Source organism: Bubalus bubalis, chromosome 21, assembly GCF_019923935.1.
Source record: "Bubalus bubalis isolate 160015118507 breed Murrah chromosome 21, NDDB_SH_1, whole genome shotgun sequence".
In the NCBI taxonomy this organism is placed as follows: domain Eukaryota; kingdom Metazoa; phylum Chordata; class Mammalia; order Artiodactyla; family Bovidae; genus Bubalus; species Bubalus bubalis.
In genome coordinates, this window is record NC_059177.1 from 44,231,416 (window position 1) to 44,248,406 (window position 16,991).

The 16,991-nt window shown below is 34.8% G+C and overlaps 1 protein-coding gene across 4 annotated transcripts in view; it reads left to right on the forward strand.

The window, feature by feature from the left end:
• The window catches only part of TASOR (transcription activation suppressor), a 49,317-nt gene that overhangs the window by 16,064 nt on the left and 16,262 nt on the right, over positions 1-16,991 (forward strand). For all 4 annotated transcript variants that reach the window (XM_025272115.2, XM_006071698.3, XM_025272116.2 and 1 more), the window contains exons 8-14: positions 342-373; positions 1,112-1,217; positions 2,037-2,140; positions 2,221-2,324; positions 12,787-12,859; positions 12,949-13,020; positions 14,376-15,077. In XM_025272115.2, coding sequence (XP_025127900.1) covers positions 342-373; positions 1,112-1,217; positions 2,037-2,140; positions 2,221-2,324; positions 12,787-12,859; positions 12,949-13,020; positions 14,376-15,077 — 1,193 coding nt within the window. The remainder of the gene's footprint in view (positions 1-341; positions 374-1,111; positions 1,218-2,036; positions 2,141-2,220; positions 2,325-12,786; positions 12,860-12,948; positions 13,021-14,375; positions 15,078-16,991) is intronic.

The window sequence follows — 16,991 nt, forward strand, 5'->3', positions numbered from 1 at the left end:
TGAACTGAACTGAACATATTTAAATATGATTGAGGCTGTTTCTTCAAATCTCATCACCGTTATCAAGTAATTGACAGAGACTTTAAAGGACTAGTTTCTCTCCTGATGGGTGTTTTTGGGAAAATTTTTGAGGCAAGTAAGTAATTCTGATTTTTTCACGTAGACTTGGGTTTATTAAATGTTATAATAAGTAATTTGTTCTTCATACTTGGAGGGAAGGATTTAATTTTTTGTACAGTATGCCATTAAAAATAGCATTTCTATCAAGGCCCTGAATGTTAACTTTCATGTTATTAGTAATCAGTAATATTTCTCTCTTCTTTTTAAAAATTTATTTGTAGATCTAACAGCTTTAATGCAGATAGAAACACAGGTAAGATTCTTGTATTTCTTTCCTTTAGTTTTATAAATTGGAAGAATTAATGTTGAGTAAAAAAATAAGTGCTTTGTTTATTTTTATAATGAATGAGACTGCAAAGTATGGAAAAACTCGAGGCCATGTTAAGATGTAGCATTGACACTTGGTCATCCAAACATATGGTCTCCTTTGAGAATCTGCTGGTACTGTGAATAGTCCAAAGAATTGTAGCCCTTTGATTGATAAAGGTAAAAAAAAATAAAACAAGCTTCACAACTCAGACTTAAGTATTAATTTCATCAGGGATTTAGAATTAAGGAGAGAAGATTAAAAGCAATACTGACATTTTCTATCTGCAAGTTTCTCCACAATGAAAAGAACGCAAGTGGAACCTATATGACATTGTGTGGAGTTCATATAGTTGACTGGATTTAGTGTCGTCTCCTTTGGGGGGAAGAGGAGGGCATTACCATGTTGCCTTTGCTCCTCAGCATTCTGATAGGAAGACATGTAGGCAAATGAATTTGTTACCTTTTCCTCTGAAATAATTTTGTATGAAAATAGATACCCAAACAAAAATTCAATTGTTTGAATTCTCTGTAAATAGAAACGTCAAGACTTTTTTTTTTTTTTTTTTGTAATTGTTCTACTTAAACTGTGTTTCTGGATTATTTTCCCCCTTATATCTAGTAAACATGTATTTGCTTCTGGGCTGCTGAGAGTCTGAGTTGTGTCATTATTCTTTTTATTTAGATAAATTTAACTACACGTTGTGGAAAGGACAGCTTTTAAATAAAGGAAAGCTTTTGTGTTACATTTCTCTGAGGTCAGCCACTCGTGCTTTTTTGCCTGTCAAGCTGTAAGTATGTTGTGTTGTAAGAAAGTAGCAATTAGTTGCTAATTATTCAGTTCTTACTTAAATTTAAAATTTGCTTTTGTTTTTCTCACATTTAACTTTTACTTTGATCCATAAGAACTTAAATATAAATACTGATTTGTTTTTTAAAAAAAGATTGATTTGAAAACTTGGAAACAGGTTAAAAAAAGCTCTCCACTTTTCTGTTTTGATTTGCAGATAGTCTAAATAGTTATATACATTCATAGCATAAAACTTTTTCTTAGTGATTTAATATTAAAAGTGATTTTTCAAAGTTTTGTCCTAAGTAGATACGTTTGTTTTTTTGTTGTTGTTTTTTTTTTTTTTTTTTAGCAATTTGAACATGATAGACTGAAAACAGCTTGATGTGTGAGTTTAGTTAAAATTTATAGGCTGTTTTCAGTCCTTTGCAACGTAAGTTGGAATAGAAAGATTTAAAATGATCTTTTGCTACACCACAGTAAATGTTATGAGCCCTCATAAATGGTAGAGGAGCAATTTAACTGTTCATACTTGAATTGCCTTTAATAAAATGATGAGTTTTTATCCTTTGTGGCTGATAAAATTGGTATTAGCTTCTGGCTTAAAGAAAGAAGATTGGTAATATTGCTGGGCTATTTAGCTACCCGTATATACATGTGAACTTCACATATCAAATATCAAGTATGATACTAATAAATATGCTCATTTGTATTCCATCCAGATATATGTGTCTGAGAGACAGAGAGAGTGATTGAGAGAGAATATTACTAGAGTTAAAAATACAGATAAAGCAAATAAGCCTTTTCAATTTTCTTTCAGTCCTGAGAAGTTAGATGTTGAAACAGTTATGAGTATGGATCAACTGAAACAGAAAATCCCTCCAGCACTATTTTATAAGGAAACTTACTTTGGTCCAAATGAAGGTAGAGCAATTTAATTTTATTACAATGTATAAGAAGCAGACTTGATTTGAATACTAACTGTGTATTTTTTCTTATGTCAGTTTTGAAGAATGGAATGTATTGCAGCCTTTATGAAGTTGTAGAAAAAACAAGGATTGGAAGTAACATGGAGAGTTTGCTGCAGAAACTAGAGAAGGAGAAACTTGTGAGTTATAGGTTTTCAGATGTTCCTCCTTCTTCCTTAGAAACATGCATATTAACAAGTGATTATGATAATATTTCAGTTTATTTCATTTTTGCCTCTGAAAATACCACAAAGTCTCTGTTGCTGCCATTTGGTTAAAAGTGTTTTATTATGGCCTTCGGTGCTATTCTTTTTTAGCCATGACACTAGATCCTCTATAGACTTAATCTTTTCCATGAAGAATCTTGATTGTGTTTTGTGACTGTGATATTCAGCAAGTACTTACTATCCCGTTTTTATGCAGGGTATATAGTTTTTGGTAAAGAATGAGACAGGAGACTATTTCCCTGGATTATGTGGTGAATGGAGTTGCTCATTTGTTTCAGTAGAGACTGTGCTGTATTTGAAGATTGAGAAAGAACAAGGCCCTTGCTGAGGTTGAAAGTATAAAAATATTAGAGGGTAAAGTGGTAGAAAATAGGGCTAGAAAAGTGTGTAGGGGCTATGTTGTGCTCAAATATTTGTACATTTGGTCTTGATACTATAGAAATAGATTTTAAAGAATGGGATGAGGTTTTGATTATGTAATGTGATCAGAGCTGTGTTTTGAAAATTTACTTAGGTTTCTCTGTAGAGAATTAATTGAGAGGGGAGATGAGGTAGGAAACTACCGTTTAGAGTGAATGGTAGGTGTGATGAGAAAGGATAAAGAAGAGATCAATTTAAGGGATATTTACTGGGTAGTATCTAATTTAGTGCATATTGTGTATATTGAGTTTGGGTGGAGGGATTACTAGTTCAGGCATCAGACTGTGATGGATTCAGAAATGAATAGAAATTGGTTACGTGATGCTACTATGTATAGGTTAGTTGAAGGAGAGGAGGTGATTGCAGGAAAGAGTGGCTATTCCAGGATTTCTGTTAGCATGAGGTAGGTGAGCTTGTGTTCAAATGTTTAAGGGACATTCCAGTGGCAAGGAATAGAGAGGTTTTTTTACACAAGTATGCTGTTTAATACAAAGTTTTCAGCAGTCGTCTTTTTACTCCTCATTTTTTGAGCCTCGGTTTCCCAGTAGTCAAATGGAAAGTTGTATCAGTGATTTTTTTTAGAACTTGTGACTTTATAGATGACTACATAGAATTTCATTATATGGTTATACATTTGCTTAATTAACCCATCATTTATAGGTGGGAGAGTCAAATTATGTACAGAACTTATAGGCAGAGTTTGTACACTTATTAGCAATAACTGTTTGAGACCAGCTATAAACCTGTAGGTTAGGCATCTTTGAACACACGCATATGCACATTTACATATATATGGGCGTTCGTTTACATTTATTTGTGTTTCTTATCCCCACCCCCCAAGCTCATCTGTGATACAAGCTTTCCTCATGATCAAAATCTATTCAGTTCCTGAGTTCATTAAGTTTAGGTAGTAGGTTTGGATATAATAGAATATTGAGTTATCCAAATCTGTTCAGTTCTTGAATTTCATAGAATGCGTATTGTGAATCTTGACATTGAGGAGTTTATCACAAAAATACAACATCTGTTTAGTGCCTAATAGTGAAAATCAGGATAGGAAGGATACTAGCATTTTGTTCTTCACCTGAGCAAGTATAAGGTTAGGTTTGTGGAGGACTGAGTCTTCCCAGAATCAAGAAGTAAAGTAAGATCCTCTGTCTTAGAAGGCACAGGCATTCCATAAGGATACACCACATGAATCTAATGAACTGACATTTTGTATAGCTCCCCTCTTTCCTGCAAGCCCCATTGGGAATTATTCTAATTATAGGTACATCCTTCATAGTTGTTGTAATAATGGGAGGTACATTGGGGACTCTTGGGTTCTAAATAATTTTATCCTGAATACATACAGGAGATATTGTGGATCAGAGAGATTTAGTGAACACCTCACAGTAGGTAGTACATGTGTTGGCTCTCCTTTGCTCTATTTCATACCCTTAGGGCAGTGCATCCAGACTCAGGTCAGTTACTCTATGCAAGTAGTTGGACACTCCATAGGCAAGGGGTGAGATGATTTTTCCTTCCTAAAGGGAAGGAGGCAGCTATTTCCCTTCTCTCCTGAGAAGATACCCTTGAAATGTAATGAATGTTAACTCCAACCTTTGGTGAATAAAATCTCGTCTGGAGCCAGTTAGCCCTCTTGGACCGAAATACCTAGGGAGATAGCTCTTCAGTCTTCCAGGCACCTTGGGACTTAATCTAGGAACCTAATCTACTGTAAACTTTTGTGTGCTCACTTAGCACTTTTAGGGATATAGCAGAAATATATCCTTTTGGATCAGAGTAGTTAACTAGGTAATTGTCTATAGATGTAATGCTTAAAATGTGTGAAGAATGTAATATTTCTGGGGCAAATGAAAACAAACATTCTGTATGTACATTTCTGCATGTCAGAAGGCTAGGGCTTTTTGCAGGGACACAGAATTCAGCAAAGTTGTATTTTCCCACAGGGATATTTATAAGATAAGTAAAATACTAAATTCTCTTTCAGTTGATGGTCAGTGAAATTAACTCTTTTTCAAAAAAAGTTATTGAAGTATACTTGATTTATAATGTTGTGTTAGTTTCAGGTGTACAACACAGTGAAGTCAAATTCTTAAAGTTGACTTTAGTATAAGAAAAAATATGAGAGAAATGTTCCTAAATTTGAATATTGTCTCTGATATGAATATTTTGAGTATCTTGGTGTATGTGTACAGGATAATTTTCTCTCAGGTATACATGTAGTATATTCGATTTATTATTTAGAAGTAGAATTACTGAATCATAACATATGACTGGCTGTACAAAATAATGCATTTTAAGTGGTTGTACCAGTTTATACCCTCAGTACCAACAAGTTCCCATTAACTTACATCATCATAATCGCTTGATATAGTCAGACTTTAAAAGTCTTTTAATGTTCCATTGCCAGTTTTTCCTTTTCAGTGCCTTGTGGTTTTTAGTATGGTTATTTACAGTATTGTGCAAGTTTCAGTTACATAGCATAGTGATTCAGTGTTTTTTGCAGATTATATTCCAATATAGACTGGCTTTTGTTTTTTTTTTTATTAATTTGAGGAGTTTCAGATTTATTTTGGGAACTAATACTCAGCTGTGTGCTGTAATTTTTTTTCATAATTTATACTTGCCTTTCTACTTTATTCACAGTGTTTTTTGGAGAATAGATGTTCATAACTGTAATGTAATTGAATTTGTCTAAATGTTAAGTACTGTTAGTGACTTGTTTAAGAAATCTTTTCCTTGCTCCTAGATCTTATAGATACTATTATCCTACATTTTTTTGAATGTTATGATTTTTCCTTTGGTACTTAGCTTTTTTTTCTTAATATATATGTATTTTAATGAAGTATAGTTAACTTACGGTGTTCCAGGAGCACAGCAAGGTGATTCAGTTATACATACGTACATATATTATTTTTGAAATTATTTTCCATTATAGGTTTTTATAAGATACTGACTACAGCTCCCCATGCTATACATTAAACCTTTGTTGCTTGTTGCGTATCTGGTTTTTGTTTTTTTTTTATTAGAAATCTAGCATTCTATTCATCAGAGAAGGCAATGGCACCCCACTCCGGCACTCTTGCCTGGAAAATCCCATGGACGGAGGAGCCTGGTGGGCTGCAGTCCATGGGGTCGCTAAGAGTCGGACATGACTGAGCGACTTTACTTTCACTTTTCACTTTTATGCATTGGAGAAGGAAATGGCAACCCACTCCAGTGTTCTTGCTGGAGAATCCCAGGGACGGGGGAGCCTGGTGGGCTGCCGTCTATGGGGTCGCACAGATTCAGACACGACTGAAGCAACTTAGCAGCAGCAGCAGCAGCATTCTATTCATACTAAGTCAAACAAGTGGAATCAAAATGTCATAAATTTTTTGTTAGGCAAAAATTCTTAAATTTTCTTGAATATATATATGTATATAATACATATTATTTATATACTTGTATACAAAAGTTTTTCTACTACACTTGATAAAGGCTTGAGAAAGAACATCAAAAAAAGGGGGGAAATTGGAAAACATAAATGAAATGGGAACACTGAATATGAAGTAGAAAAAGTGAAACTAGGTAAAAAGTAAAAGATAATCATATAGTCCAGGTGTTTTTAAACATAACTGCTCATTAGAAAAATATCTGGAGGGAAAAAAGCAATACCTGGGCATTTGTATTTTTCAAAAAATTGCAAGATAATTCTGATATGCATCTGACATATAACTTTTTAAAAAATATATGTATATGTATTTTTTTTTTAACTTTTGTGTGATACAAGACACAAAAGAAATCCAATCTCATTTCTTTCCCCAATATGAATCTAACAAGTTGTTCCTGAACCTAAAAATTTACTGAATAATAAAATTCTTTGTAAAATTCATTCTTTGGGATTGCTCCTCTCTCCACTAAGAAGTCTTGATATCAGGTAGGGCAAATTGCCCACTGTTTTCATTGTTTTTGGAGTGTTTTGCTATTTGAGATTGAGCTTTTTTTTTCTTCCCCCCAAAATTTAAGAATTGGTTTACTTTTTTCAAAAAATCTTAGAATAAGCTTGTTAGTTCCTCACCTTTCCCCCACAAAAAAAAAATCCCCATTGAAATTTAAAAATTGAAATTGTATTAAATTGGTAGGTCAAATTCAAGAGGATTGACATCTTTGTGATATGGTCTTATCCATGAACAAAGACCATATCCATGTGATATGGTCTTATCTTCTCTCAGAAGGGTATTCTTTTAACAATTTTATAATTTTCTGAATACAAGTCTTGCTCATTTTTTGTTTTATCACCAGACATTTTGCTTTTTTTGATGCTGTTGTAAACAGTATTTTCCATTTCGGTGCATTTTATTGTGTATTTAGAAATGTAATTGATATTTATGTACCAAAATCATATTTATGTCAGATCAGTATATGAAATTTGAATAATTTGTTCATTTTTGTTCATTCTTTGGGATTGCTCTATATGTTTCATTTTCCAGGAGCACCATTTTTTTTTCCCCCCTCTCTAATCTAGGATCTCTAGTATGATGTTGAATAGAAGTGATTACTGTAGGCATTCTTATCTTCTTCATCTTCAGAAGAACACTTCTAACATTAATCATTAGGTTGGGACTTTGCAGTGGGTTTTTCATAGTTACCTTTATTAATGTTTTTCCTTCTTTATTTTTTAACCTTCAGTGGGTTTTGAATTTTATTGAATTCTTCTGTATTTATTTATTGAGATGGTTACATGGTGTATTAGAGTGACACCAGAGGAACAGAACTGATAGGATATACAGTTGATACTTTTAACAGCTTTGGTTTAAACTATGCAAGTCTGCTGCTGCTGCTGCTAAGTTGCTTCAGTTGTGTCCCACTCTGTGCGACCCCATAGATGGCAGCCCACCAGGCTCCCCCATCCCTGGGGTTCTCCAGGCAAGAACACTGGAGTGGGTTGCCATTTCCTTCTCTAATGCATGAAAGTGAAAAGTGAAAGTGAAGTCGCTCAGTCGTGCCCAACTCTTAGCAACCCCATGGACTGCAGCCCACCAGGCTCCTCCATCCGTGGGATTTTCCAGGCAAGAGTACTGGATTGGGTTGCCATTGCCTTCTCCGTATGCAAGTCTACTTGTGTGCAAATTTTTTCATTAAATGTGTACTTCAGTACTGCATCATCCATGGTTGCTTGGATCTGCAGATGCAGAACCGTGGGCTTGGAGGGCCAACTATAAAGTCATATGCATATTTTTCAACTGCATGAGGATTGGTTCCCCTAACCCCCACGTTGTTCAGGTATCAACTGTATACAGATAGAGATTTATTATAAAGCATTGGCTTTCACAGTTATGGTGGCTGAAAAGTCTCAAGGTTTGTAGTTGGTAAGCTGGAGACCCAGAAGAGCTGATGTCATAGTTTACAGTCTGAATCCAAGTGTTTCAGAACCAGGAGATCTTACCATTTTAATCTAGGGACTGGCAAGCTTGAGGCCAGGAAGAACTGATATTTCAAATGTAGGAGAAAAACCAGTGTCCCACCTCAAAGGCAGGCAAGCAAGAAGAATTTCCTCTTATTCCAGGAAGGGTAAGCATTTTTGTTCGAATCAGACCTGCAGCTCATGAGACTCACCCACATTGGAGAGGGCAGCCTGCTTTATTCTATCTGTGTACAGTAACCCATCCCAAAACATCCTCAGAAACACCCAGAATGAAGATTGACCAAATGTCTGGACACCTTGTGGCCCAGTGAAGTTGACACATACAATTTATTGTCACACATAGTATTTATCGTATAAACTTAATAAGATGCATTTATCTATTTTCTGTGTTAAACTGTTCCTGTGCTTCTGGTTTAGAATACCATCCCCTGCTCTTTAAAAATACTTGGCTTATTGTCTGAATGTTTTGTTTAGGAGTTTTGTACCTGTGATGATGGGTGAGAGCTGTCCACAATTTTTCTTTCTTATATTCTCCTGATCTACTCTTTGTAGCAAGGTTATGTAGCTTCCTAGAATTGTAGGTAGTGTTTCCTCATTTTGCAAAAAATAGATGTGTATATATAATGGGAAGAGTCTGTTCTTTGGATGTTGGGTGGCACTTAACTGTAAAACTGTGTATAAAATGTTTATGGGTTTATGATTCAATTTTTTTTTAATAGAAAATTCAGATTTTCTCTTCTTGGGTCAACTTGGGTATATTATGGTTTTATTTATTTTTAGGAAATGTCCGATTTCTATTTTTAGAAAATGTACCCAGTGAGGATTATTTTTATAGTCTTTTTAGTAGCTACTGTGAGCATTTTTACAAATAGTATTTTATTATGCTGTCTCTTACTAGTACTTTTCACCAGAGGTCTGTTGCCTTTATTCATCTGAAGAACCAAATTTTGGTTTTGATCCTCCGTTGTACCTTTGTTTTCCTGGTTTATTAATTTCAACTGTTAGTTTTAGTCTACTTGGGACTGGTGGTGGTATTTAATTGTTTCTGACTTCTTACATAAGAAAAAATGGTCAGTGAACTTTGAGTTCCAGGTACTTTTTTAGTTACTTTCCACATGTTTTAATATGTAGTATTTTTGTTACTATTCAGTTCTAAGTGTTTTTAAAGTTTCCATTAACTTCGTTTGTCACATGTAGAGGTATATTTTTAAAATGTCAAGTGTATCTGAATACATTTTTTTCTTTGAATTTCATTGAAATCAAGATAGGTAATTATTTGAAATTTTTTTGAGATTTGACTTTATAGAACTCTGTGTTCAGTTTTTGTACATGCCCCTGGATTTGAGAAAAATGTGTATTATTTAACTGTTAAATCCTAGGGACACAATTCTGGTTGACAGCTATTTTCTCTCAGCACTTTGACTGTGTATGCTACAATGTCTTCTTGCTTCTGTTTTGTTGAGAGATCTAGTTGTAGTCTAATGGTGGTTTGTTTGTAGGTCATTGTTTTTTTCTGATTGCTTTTTAAATTCTTTGTCTTTTTTTTTTTTTAATTCTTTGTCTTTGATGTTTTACAGTTACATTAAATATATCTAGGTGTAGATTTCTTATTTATCCAGCTTGGTGTATATTTTTTCATGTTTATAGATTTATATCTTTATTTCTAATAACTAAGAATGTTTTAGTCATTATCTCTCAGATTATACTTCTCCTTTCTCTTTTGATTGACTTCTTAGGACTCTGAAACATCATTCTGTTCTCCCTGTCAGTCTGTCTTGTGTTTTTTGCCTTATATGTACTGCATTTTTAGTAATTTCATCATAGGTATATTCTAGATTGTAAATTCTATCTTTAGCTGTGTTTTATTTGCTGTTTAATAAATTCATTGAGTTTCTAATTTCACAGAATTTATTTTTTAATTTCTATAAGCTATCTTAGGTTCTTTTTGAGATCTACCTTTTTCTTTTTTCTTTTTTAAACAGATTTTTGTTAATTCTTTCAGAAAGATTTATTATGTGCCAGAGACTCTTCTAGGAGGTAGAGATTATATTCTGATGTTCCCTTGGTTATGTTTCTTGACTCACCATTTTAGCCATTTTAAAATATACAGTTAAGTGATTTTTAATGAATTTGCAGTGTTATGCAACCATTGCCACTATCTTTTTCCAGAATATTTTCATCACCCCCAAAAGAAACTTTGTGTTCACTAAGCATTCACTCCATATTCTTCCCTCTCCCACCCTCTCCCCCGCAACCAGTCTCTGGCAACTAGTAATCTACTTCTGTCTTTATGGTTTTTTGTATTGTGGACATTTTATATAAATGTGATCAAGTAATATGTGGCCTTTAGTGCCTTCTTTCACTTAACATAGTACTTTTAGGATTCATCCTTATCATGGTATGTATCACTGCTTCATCTCCTTTATTTCCCTCTGGATAGGCCACATGCTGTTTGTCCAGTCACCAGTTGTTTCCACTCTTTAGCTATTAAAACTGTTGCTGCTGTGAACATGTGTATGCCAGTTTCTGTGTGAATATGTTTTCAGTTCTGCTACAGTATTTCTTTAAACATTTCATACACATTATTTTATATATTTTATCTGATGATTCCAGTCTGCAGCCCTTGTGTATTTGAGTCTGTTGTCTTTGCTGAATCTCACTTAGGGTATGTTATTTTTTCAGAAGCTTGACAGTTTAAGATTCTGAGCTTAATATTTTATATTTTTAATACTCTTTGTTTTCGTTCCTGTAACATTGTCTGGAAAGCCAAAATGTCAGTAGTAGAATCTGGTAATATAAATTCACAGACTGGGTTAATAATGTTTTCTGAGGGCGGAGGAAGCAGTAAGGTGTAATAAATAGAGGCATCAGTACAGAATTCACAGGGGCTTCCTTTTCTGCAGGATTGAAAAGTGTTTCTTTTGTTTGATGCTACAGATGTTATTGCTGGGGCTTCTGTCTGCCAGAGTTGTTTCTGAGTGTAGAGTCCTTGTGCTTCATGGGTCTCTGGGGACGTTGACTCCCTTTAGGGAACTAGAGTCTTTAGGCCGCTAAGCCAGTGGGGGTTAAAAAAAAAAAAAACCTTGGCATTTGCAGTGGGTGAGAAGTTAAATAAATCTAATTGTGTTTTTTCTCAGCAACCACAAAACATGAAGCTGTTACTCACGTCTCCCAGTTTTCTGTTCTGACAAACCAAGAGTTTGGGCAAAATGTTAAAAGGGATACAGAAAACATTTTAAGGTTTTAAATTGGAAACAAATTTTGCAGATGCGTTGTCCCCTATACTTCTGGGTTTTCAAGCAGTGCTTTTATTAAATGTAAATGGTAGCATAGTCACTTTAGCCCTTTAAATTACTGGTTCTTACACAGACTTTGTTTACTGGAGTTGTGTCATGGAAATTTACGTAGCACAAGTTTTCTTCCTGAATCCAGAGTCCCTTTGCGTTCTGCTGCCATACTCAGTTCTTCCTTGACTGAGTATACCCTTTCTTTAATCCAAAAAGCACTGTGAACTATTGCAGCAGTCTGTGAACTGAGTTCTTCGCATTATGTTGTTTTCTTTCCTCCAGTGCTATCAAGTTTTCTGTATTTTTTAGGGAAACACTTCAGCTCAAAAGGGTATACTCTCCAGGGCATTTCTGGCTAACTTGGCATTTTTGTCTTCTTAAAATCTAGCCCTTGATCTTTCTTTCTAGATTTGTCTTAATGTTTCTTCTAGTCTCTGCTCGCCCTTGGCCAGTCGTAAGTACTCTGATGCCTGCAAACTGTCCATCCATCATGTTGTAACTCTGCCTTTGCTCGTGATGTTGCCTCTATTGAAATGTCTTTCCCACAATCTTAGGCTGTTGGCAATGTACCCATCCTTTGAACTCCACCTCCCATACACTCTAAATATGTTTTCCCTTTCTGTGCTTTGTAAAACTTTTGGAGACCTTTCCTGTCTATCTAATTATTGATATTTCTTGTGTTAGTTTCACCACCCAGTTATAAACTCCTTTTGATCAAGGATCTTGTGCTGCTTGTTTCTCACGTTATCTCTGGTAAGGCAGGATTACTTTACATGTGAAAGATGTTCATTAGATACGTGAAGAAATAGATTATGGCAACACTTAGCATTTGAAGTTAGCCTGAGCTCTTGAAAGGCAGCATTTGGTCCTGCTTGTTTCATATCTCTAACATGTAGCGCACCACCTTGGCAATTTTTAACATGGCTTCTGAATTGCTGAGGGAAATATTTGAAGTTTTAGTTTTTGTTTGATTCTTTTAGTTTCAAGGAAAAATCAGCAAGTTGATTTAACAGTTACTTGGAATTCTTTCAGTAATATTTTCTCATTAAAACTGTGAAAACTTAAGGAATTCTTAATTAGTTGGAATCTGGTTCACAGAGAATTGGTAAGGTTTTTATCTAATTCAGTAGCAGTACTTTTCCTTAAAAAGATAAAAACTTTTTGCTTTCCTTACAATTAATAGGAACTGCTTGCTATGTTTCTGCCTTCCGGTGAATAATAAAGCAAATTCAACTTCTTTCTTCTAAAAATGCAGGTTCTTGTTAAACCTTTGGGAGACCGAGGATACCTTTTTCTTCTCTCTCCTTATCAAATGGTTCCTCCATATGGTAGGTGGTCTCTTTAATTTTTTCTGATTTTCTTTAACTTTTTCAAAGTTAACACATATTGCTAATGAATTTCTCTTGTTTTTTTTTAGAACATCAAACTGCTAAGCCTCGAGTTTTACATGCTTTGTTTCTATTTCAAGAACCTAGAGGAATAGTTCCTTGTAAGTTCATTGGCTATCTAAATCTAGTTACATATAGATAACTGCATTTTAGTGCAAATTTTCAGGTAACTCGGTAAGCATTTTGACTTTCTTATACCATGTTTTGGGAAATAATGGAGATATTAAGAGGTATTAACCATATAAAACACAAATTATATGGCTTTTTTTTTCTTTTTCTATGAAAAATTATTTTGGTTTTTATCAGTGTTTTCACTAAATATTGATTGAAGTTGTTACAGTAATATAGCTTAGGTTTTTAGGGTTTCTATTTTAAGTTTTTTTTTAAGCGTAGTTCATTTTTGCATTCAAATTTTAGTAACGTTAAGTGCGTCATGCACTAGGTTACGTATTGAACCATTCAGAATTAATAAGAATCTTCACACTATTTTAGAGAAATTTTTCTAGTCACCATTTCTAAGAATGAACTTTAATGCAAAAGTGAGATTCATGGGAATTTCCTGGCAGTTGACTTGTCAGGACTCTTTCTCTCCAGAGAACCCAGATTCAGTCTCTAATAGGGGACCCAAGATCCTTCAAGACCTGGGGCATGGCAAACAAAAAAAGAGAGATTCTCAATTGTAGCAGTTCAGCGCCTGCCTATCTGCTTATGGGGATAGAGTTCATGTAAAGTTAAGTCTGTTAACGTTAAAACAGGAAGGAGTGACATCATAGTCTTTCTAGGAGCCTCAGATTTTGCCCTTTTTCTCTGTTTCTCCTTATATTTTGCTTGCCACTAGTTGATGCCTAGGGACACGACAAGGATCTTCAGTGGGGCAGGTGTTCTTCCCTTTAAAAATAATATTCCATAATTTTCATGTTTTAGTTTCTTATTGGCCCATTTTATGCTCCTGGGCTTAGAGGCATGCTATTTGTGTATTCTTATATAACATATATGTATTAGGATACATATTCCTGATAGCTCAGTTGGTAAATAATCCACCTGCCATGCAGGAGACCCCAATTTGATTCCTGGGTCGGAAAGATCCCCTGGAGAAGAGATAGGCTACCTACTCCAGTGTTCTTGGGCTTCCCTTGTGGTTAGGCTGCTAAAAGAACCCATCCGCAATGTGGGAGACCTGGGTTTAATTCCCTGGGTTGGGGAGATCCCCTGGAGAAGGGAAAGGCTGCCCACTCAGTATTCTGGCCTAGAGAATTCCATGGACTGTATAGTCCATGGGGTTGCAAAGAGTCAGACATGACTGAGTGACTTTCACTTTCACTTTTCATTAGGGTATATACTGGTTTGGTCCACCTTTAATGTATGAATGTCATTACACTGCTTTGACAAAATGTAGACCTGTACTTGTCTAGTTTCTTGATTACTAACATGGTTTGCTTTTTTTGTTTGTTTACAGCACAAAAAGGTTCAACCAGTGCAGCACCTCAGGAGAAACATGAGAGCATGTCAGATGTGTTAAAAATAACTCAGTTTTTACAATTTGCTTTGATTCAGTGTCGAAAGGAATTCAAAAATATAAATACTATAAATTTTCATTCTGTTGTTGAGAAGTATGTAAGTGAATTTTTTAAGAGAGGTTTTGGTTCAGGTAAACGAGAGTTTATCATGTTTCCGTATGATTCACGATTAGATGATAAAAAATTCTTATATTCAGCTCCAAAAAATAAATCCCATATTGATAATTGTTTGCATACCTATATTTTTCGACCTGAAATGTATCAGTTACCTATTTATAAATTAAAAGAGCTATTTGAAGAAAATAGAAAACTTCAACAGTTTAGTCCACTTTCAGATTATGAAGGCCAAGAAGAAGAAATGAATGGTACAAAAATGAAATTTGGAAAACGAAATAACTCAAGGGGTGAAACTATTTTATCTGGAAAGCAGAAGTCATCTCATTCTTTGGATTATGATAAGGACAGAGTCAAAGAATTGATTAATTTAATTCAGTGTAAGAAAAAAAACGTGGGTGGGGACTCAGACACAGAAGATATGAGAAGCAAAACTGTCTTGAAGAGGAAGCTTGAGGATCTACCTGAAAATATGAGAAAGCTTGCCAAAACCAGTAATTTATCTGAAAATTGCCATCTGTATGAAGGTAAAATGTCAGAATTGCTTTTATATAGTGTAAAAGTAACAACCAAAAACATAGTTAAGTAGTTCTATCTTTTCTCCTTGTAACAAGGGTTTGCAAATTATAGGTCGAGAGCCAATCCAGCCAGTCCCCTGTTTTTCTGAAGGATATTTTATAGGAATACAGCCTTACCTATTTGTTTATGTGTATTTAGCCGCTTTTACACAATAATGGCACAATTGAGACAGATTGTATGGTCCACAAAGGCTAAAATATTTACTCGCTGATCCTTTACAGAAAATATTTGCCAGCTCTTGTCCTCGTATGTCAGATTTCTGAATTGTGTCACTTGAGGTTAAAGTAAGAAAATAAAGTATGTTCAGCTATCACCTTCCTAATTGGAGCTGCTTCCCTTTAATAGTTCTTTACTTTTATAATTGGAAAAGTACAAAATTGAATATTGAGTTCTTTTAGAATGTTGATTAATGAAAAGAGCCTTCTGAGCTTTAAAATTTCTTAGATACACACTCATTTTCCTACCCTAGGAGTCCAGTAATTTGTTTGGGTTTTTATTTTTTCTATTTTTCTTGTTTTTAGGTGACAGAAAGAGACAAATTCTTCTCTTAAGTGTTTCAGTATTGCTAGTAGTTTAAAGGATCTTTTCATCTAGATTTTTAACATTGCTAGTCTATAAGCATGAAATATGTCCCTTTGCATTCAGTATATTTTGTACTGCTGCTATTTTTGTTAATTACAGTAGATCTGACTGTCCTCCTGTTTCTTACTAAGCAGCTTTACTCATGTGTTTTCTAATTCAGCATTCTCAGAACTGACTGGTTAGTGCCCTTATTATATTGTTCTCTAATCAGTCTCTGCAACCTCAGTTACTTTTCACTCCTCTGTTCCGGCACTATTCAGTTTAAGATTAAATGATTTAAATTTAAATTGATTAAAATGAAATAGAAATTCATTTCCTGCATTATATACCAGCTACATTTCACCAGCCACCCTGCTGCTCTGAACAGCACAGGTAGAGGACATTTCATCACTGCAGAAAGTTCTATTTGACAGTGCTGTTCTTTTCAGTAACTTTCGGGGTTTTTTCTTCACTTGATCTGTTTTCTCTTTCCAGCGTTTCATCCTTGACCCTGTACTAGGTGGCCTTCCTTGCTTCTAACGCTAATTTCTGTATCATGTTCTTCTCAGTATTGTTGTACTAATTTGCGAACCATCTCAGCTTTCAAGGCTTTGTTATAGCCTGGCCATGTCCAGCCTGAGTAGTCCTGTTTCCCACTCTCCCCAGCAGGCACTCTTAGAATACATAATGGTCAGCCTGGTACTTCTTTCTTTTCCCACAAAGCATCTTTCATTTCTTTCATGCCTTGTGTCTTTGAAATTGCAATCCCTCCTTAGCTTTCTGGCTGTGTTCCTTGATACTTTTCATCTCTTTTTCCCTTCTCCTGGATTTCTGCTGTTCTGAGCCTGATGGTGTTTACTGATCCATACTATCATGTACTGTTGACTTCTATCTTGAGAGTTAAGTGCTTACTGTTTGCTAGCTGCTTTATGTGTATAGACTTAGTTCTTGACTGGTAGATATTATTATCCTTATTTTACAGGTAAAGAAAACCATCTTAGAAGTTAAATAATTTTATCTAAAGTTATGTAGTTCACTGATCCATGGTTGAAGTCACTTTCGACCGACTGTTAAGCATCATTCCTATTTCCTAGCACTGAACACATAATGGGCAAGATAGTTAACATTTGGCACCATTTTAGCAGATAAGTGGCTAATTTGTAGATGTGAAAAAATACTTGTGGGCAGAAATCGGGCCTTATCAAAAATTAAAATGGTGGGAAAGCCATGCTAGTTATAGTGGACCAACTGAGAAACAGGGAAGAGAGGGGCTGGGGAGACGGATAGAACGGTTACGGCAG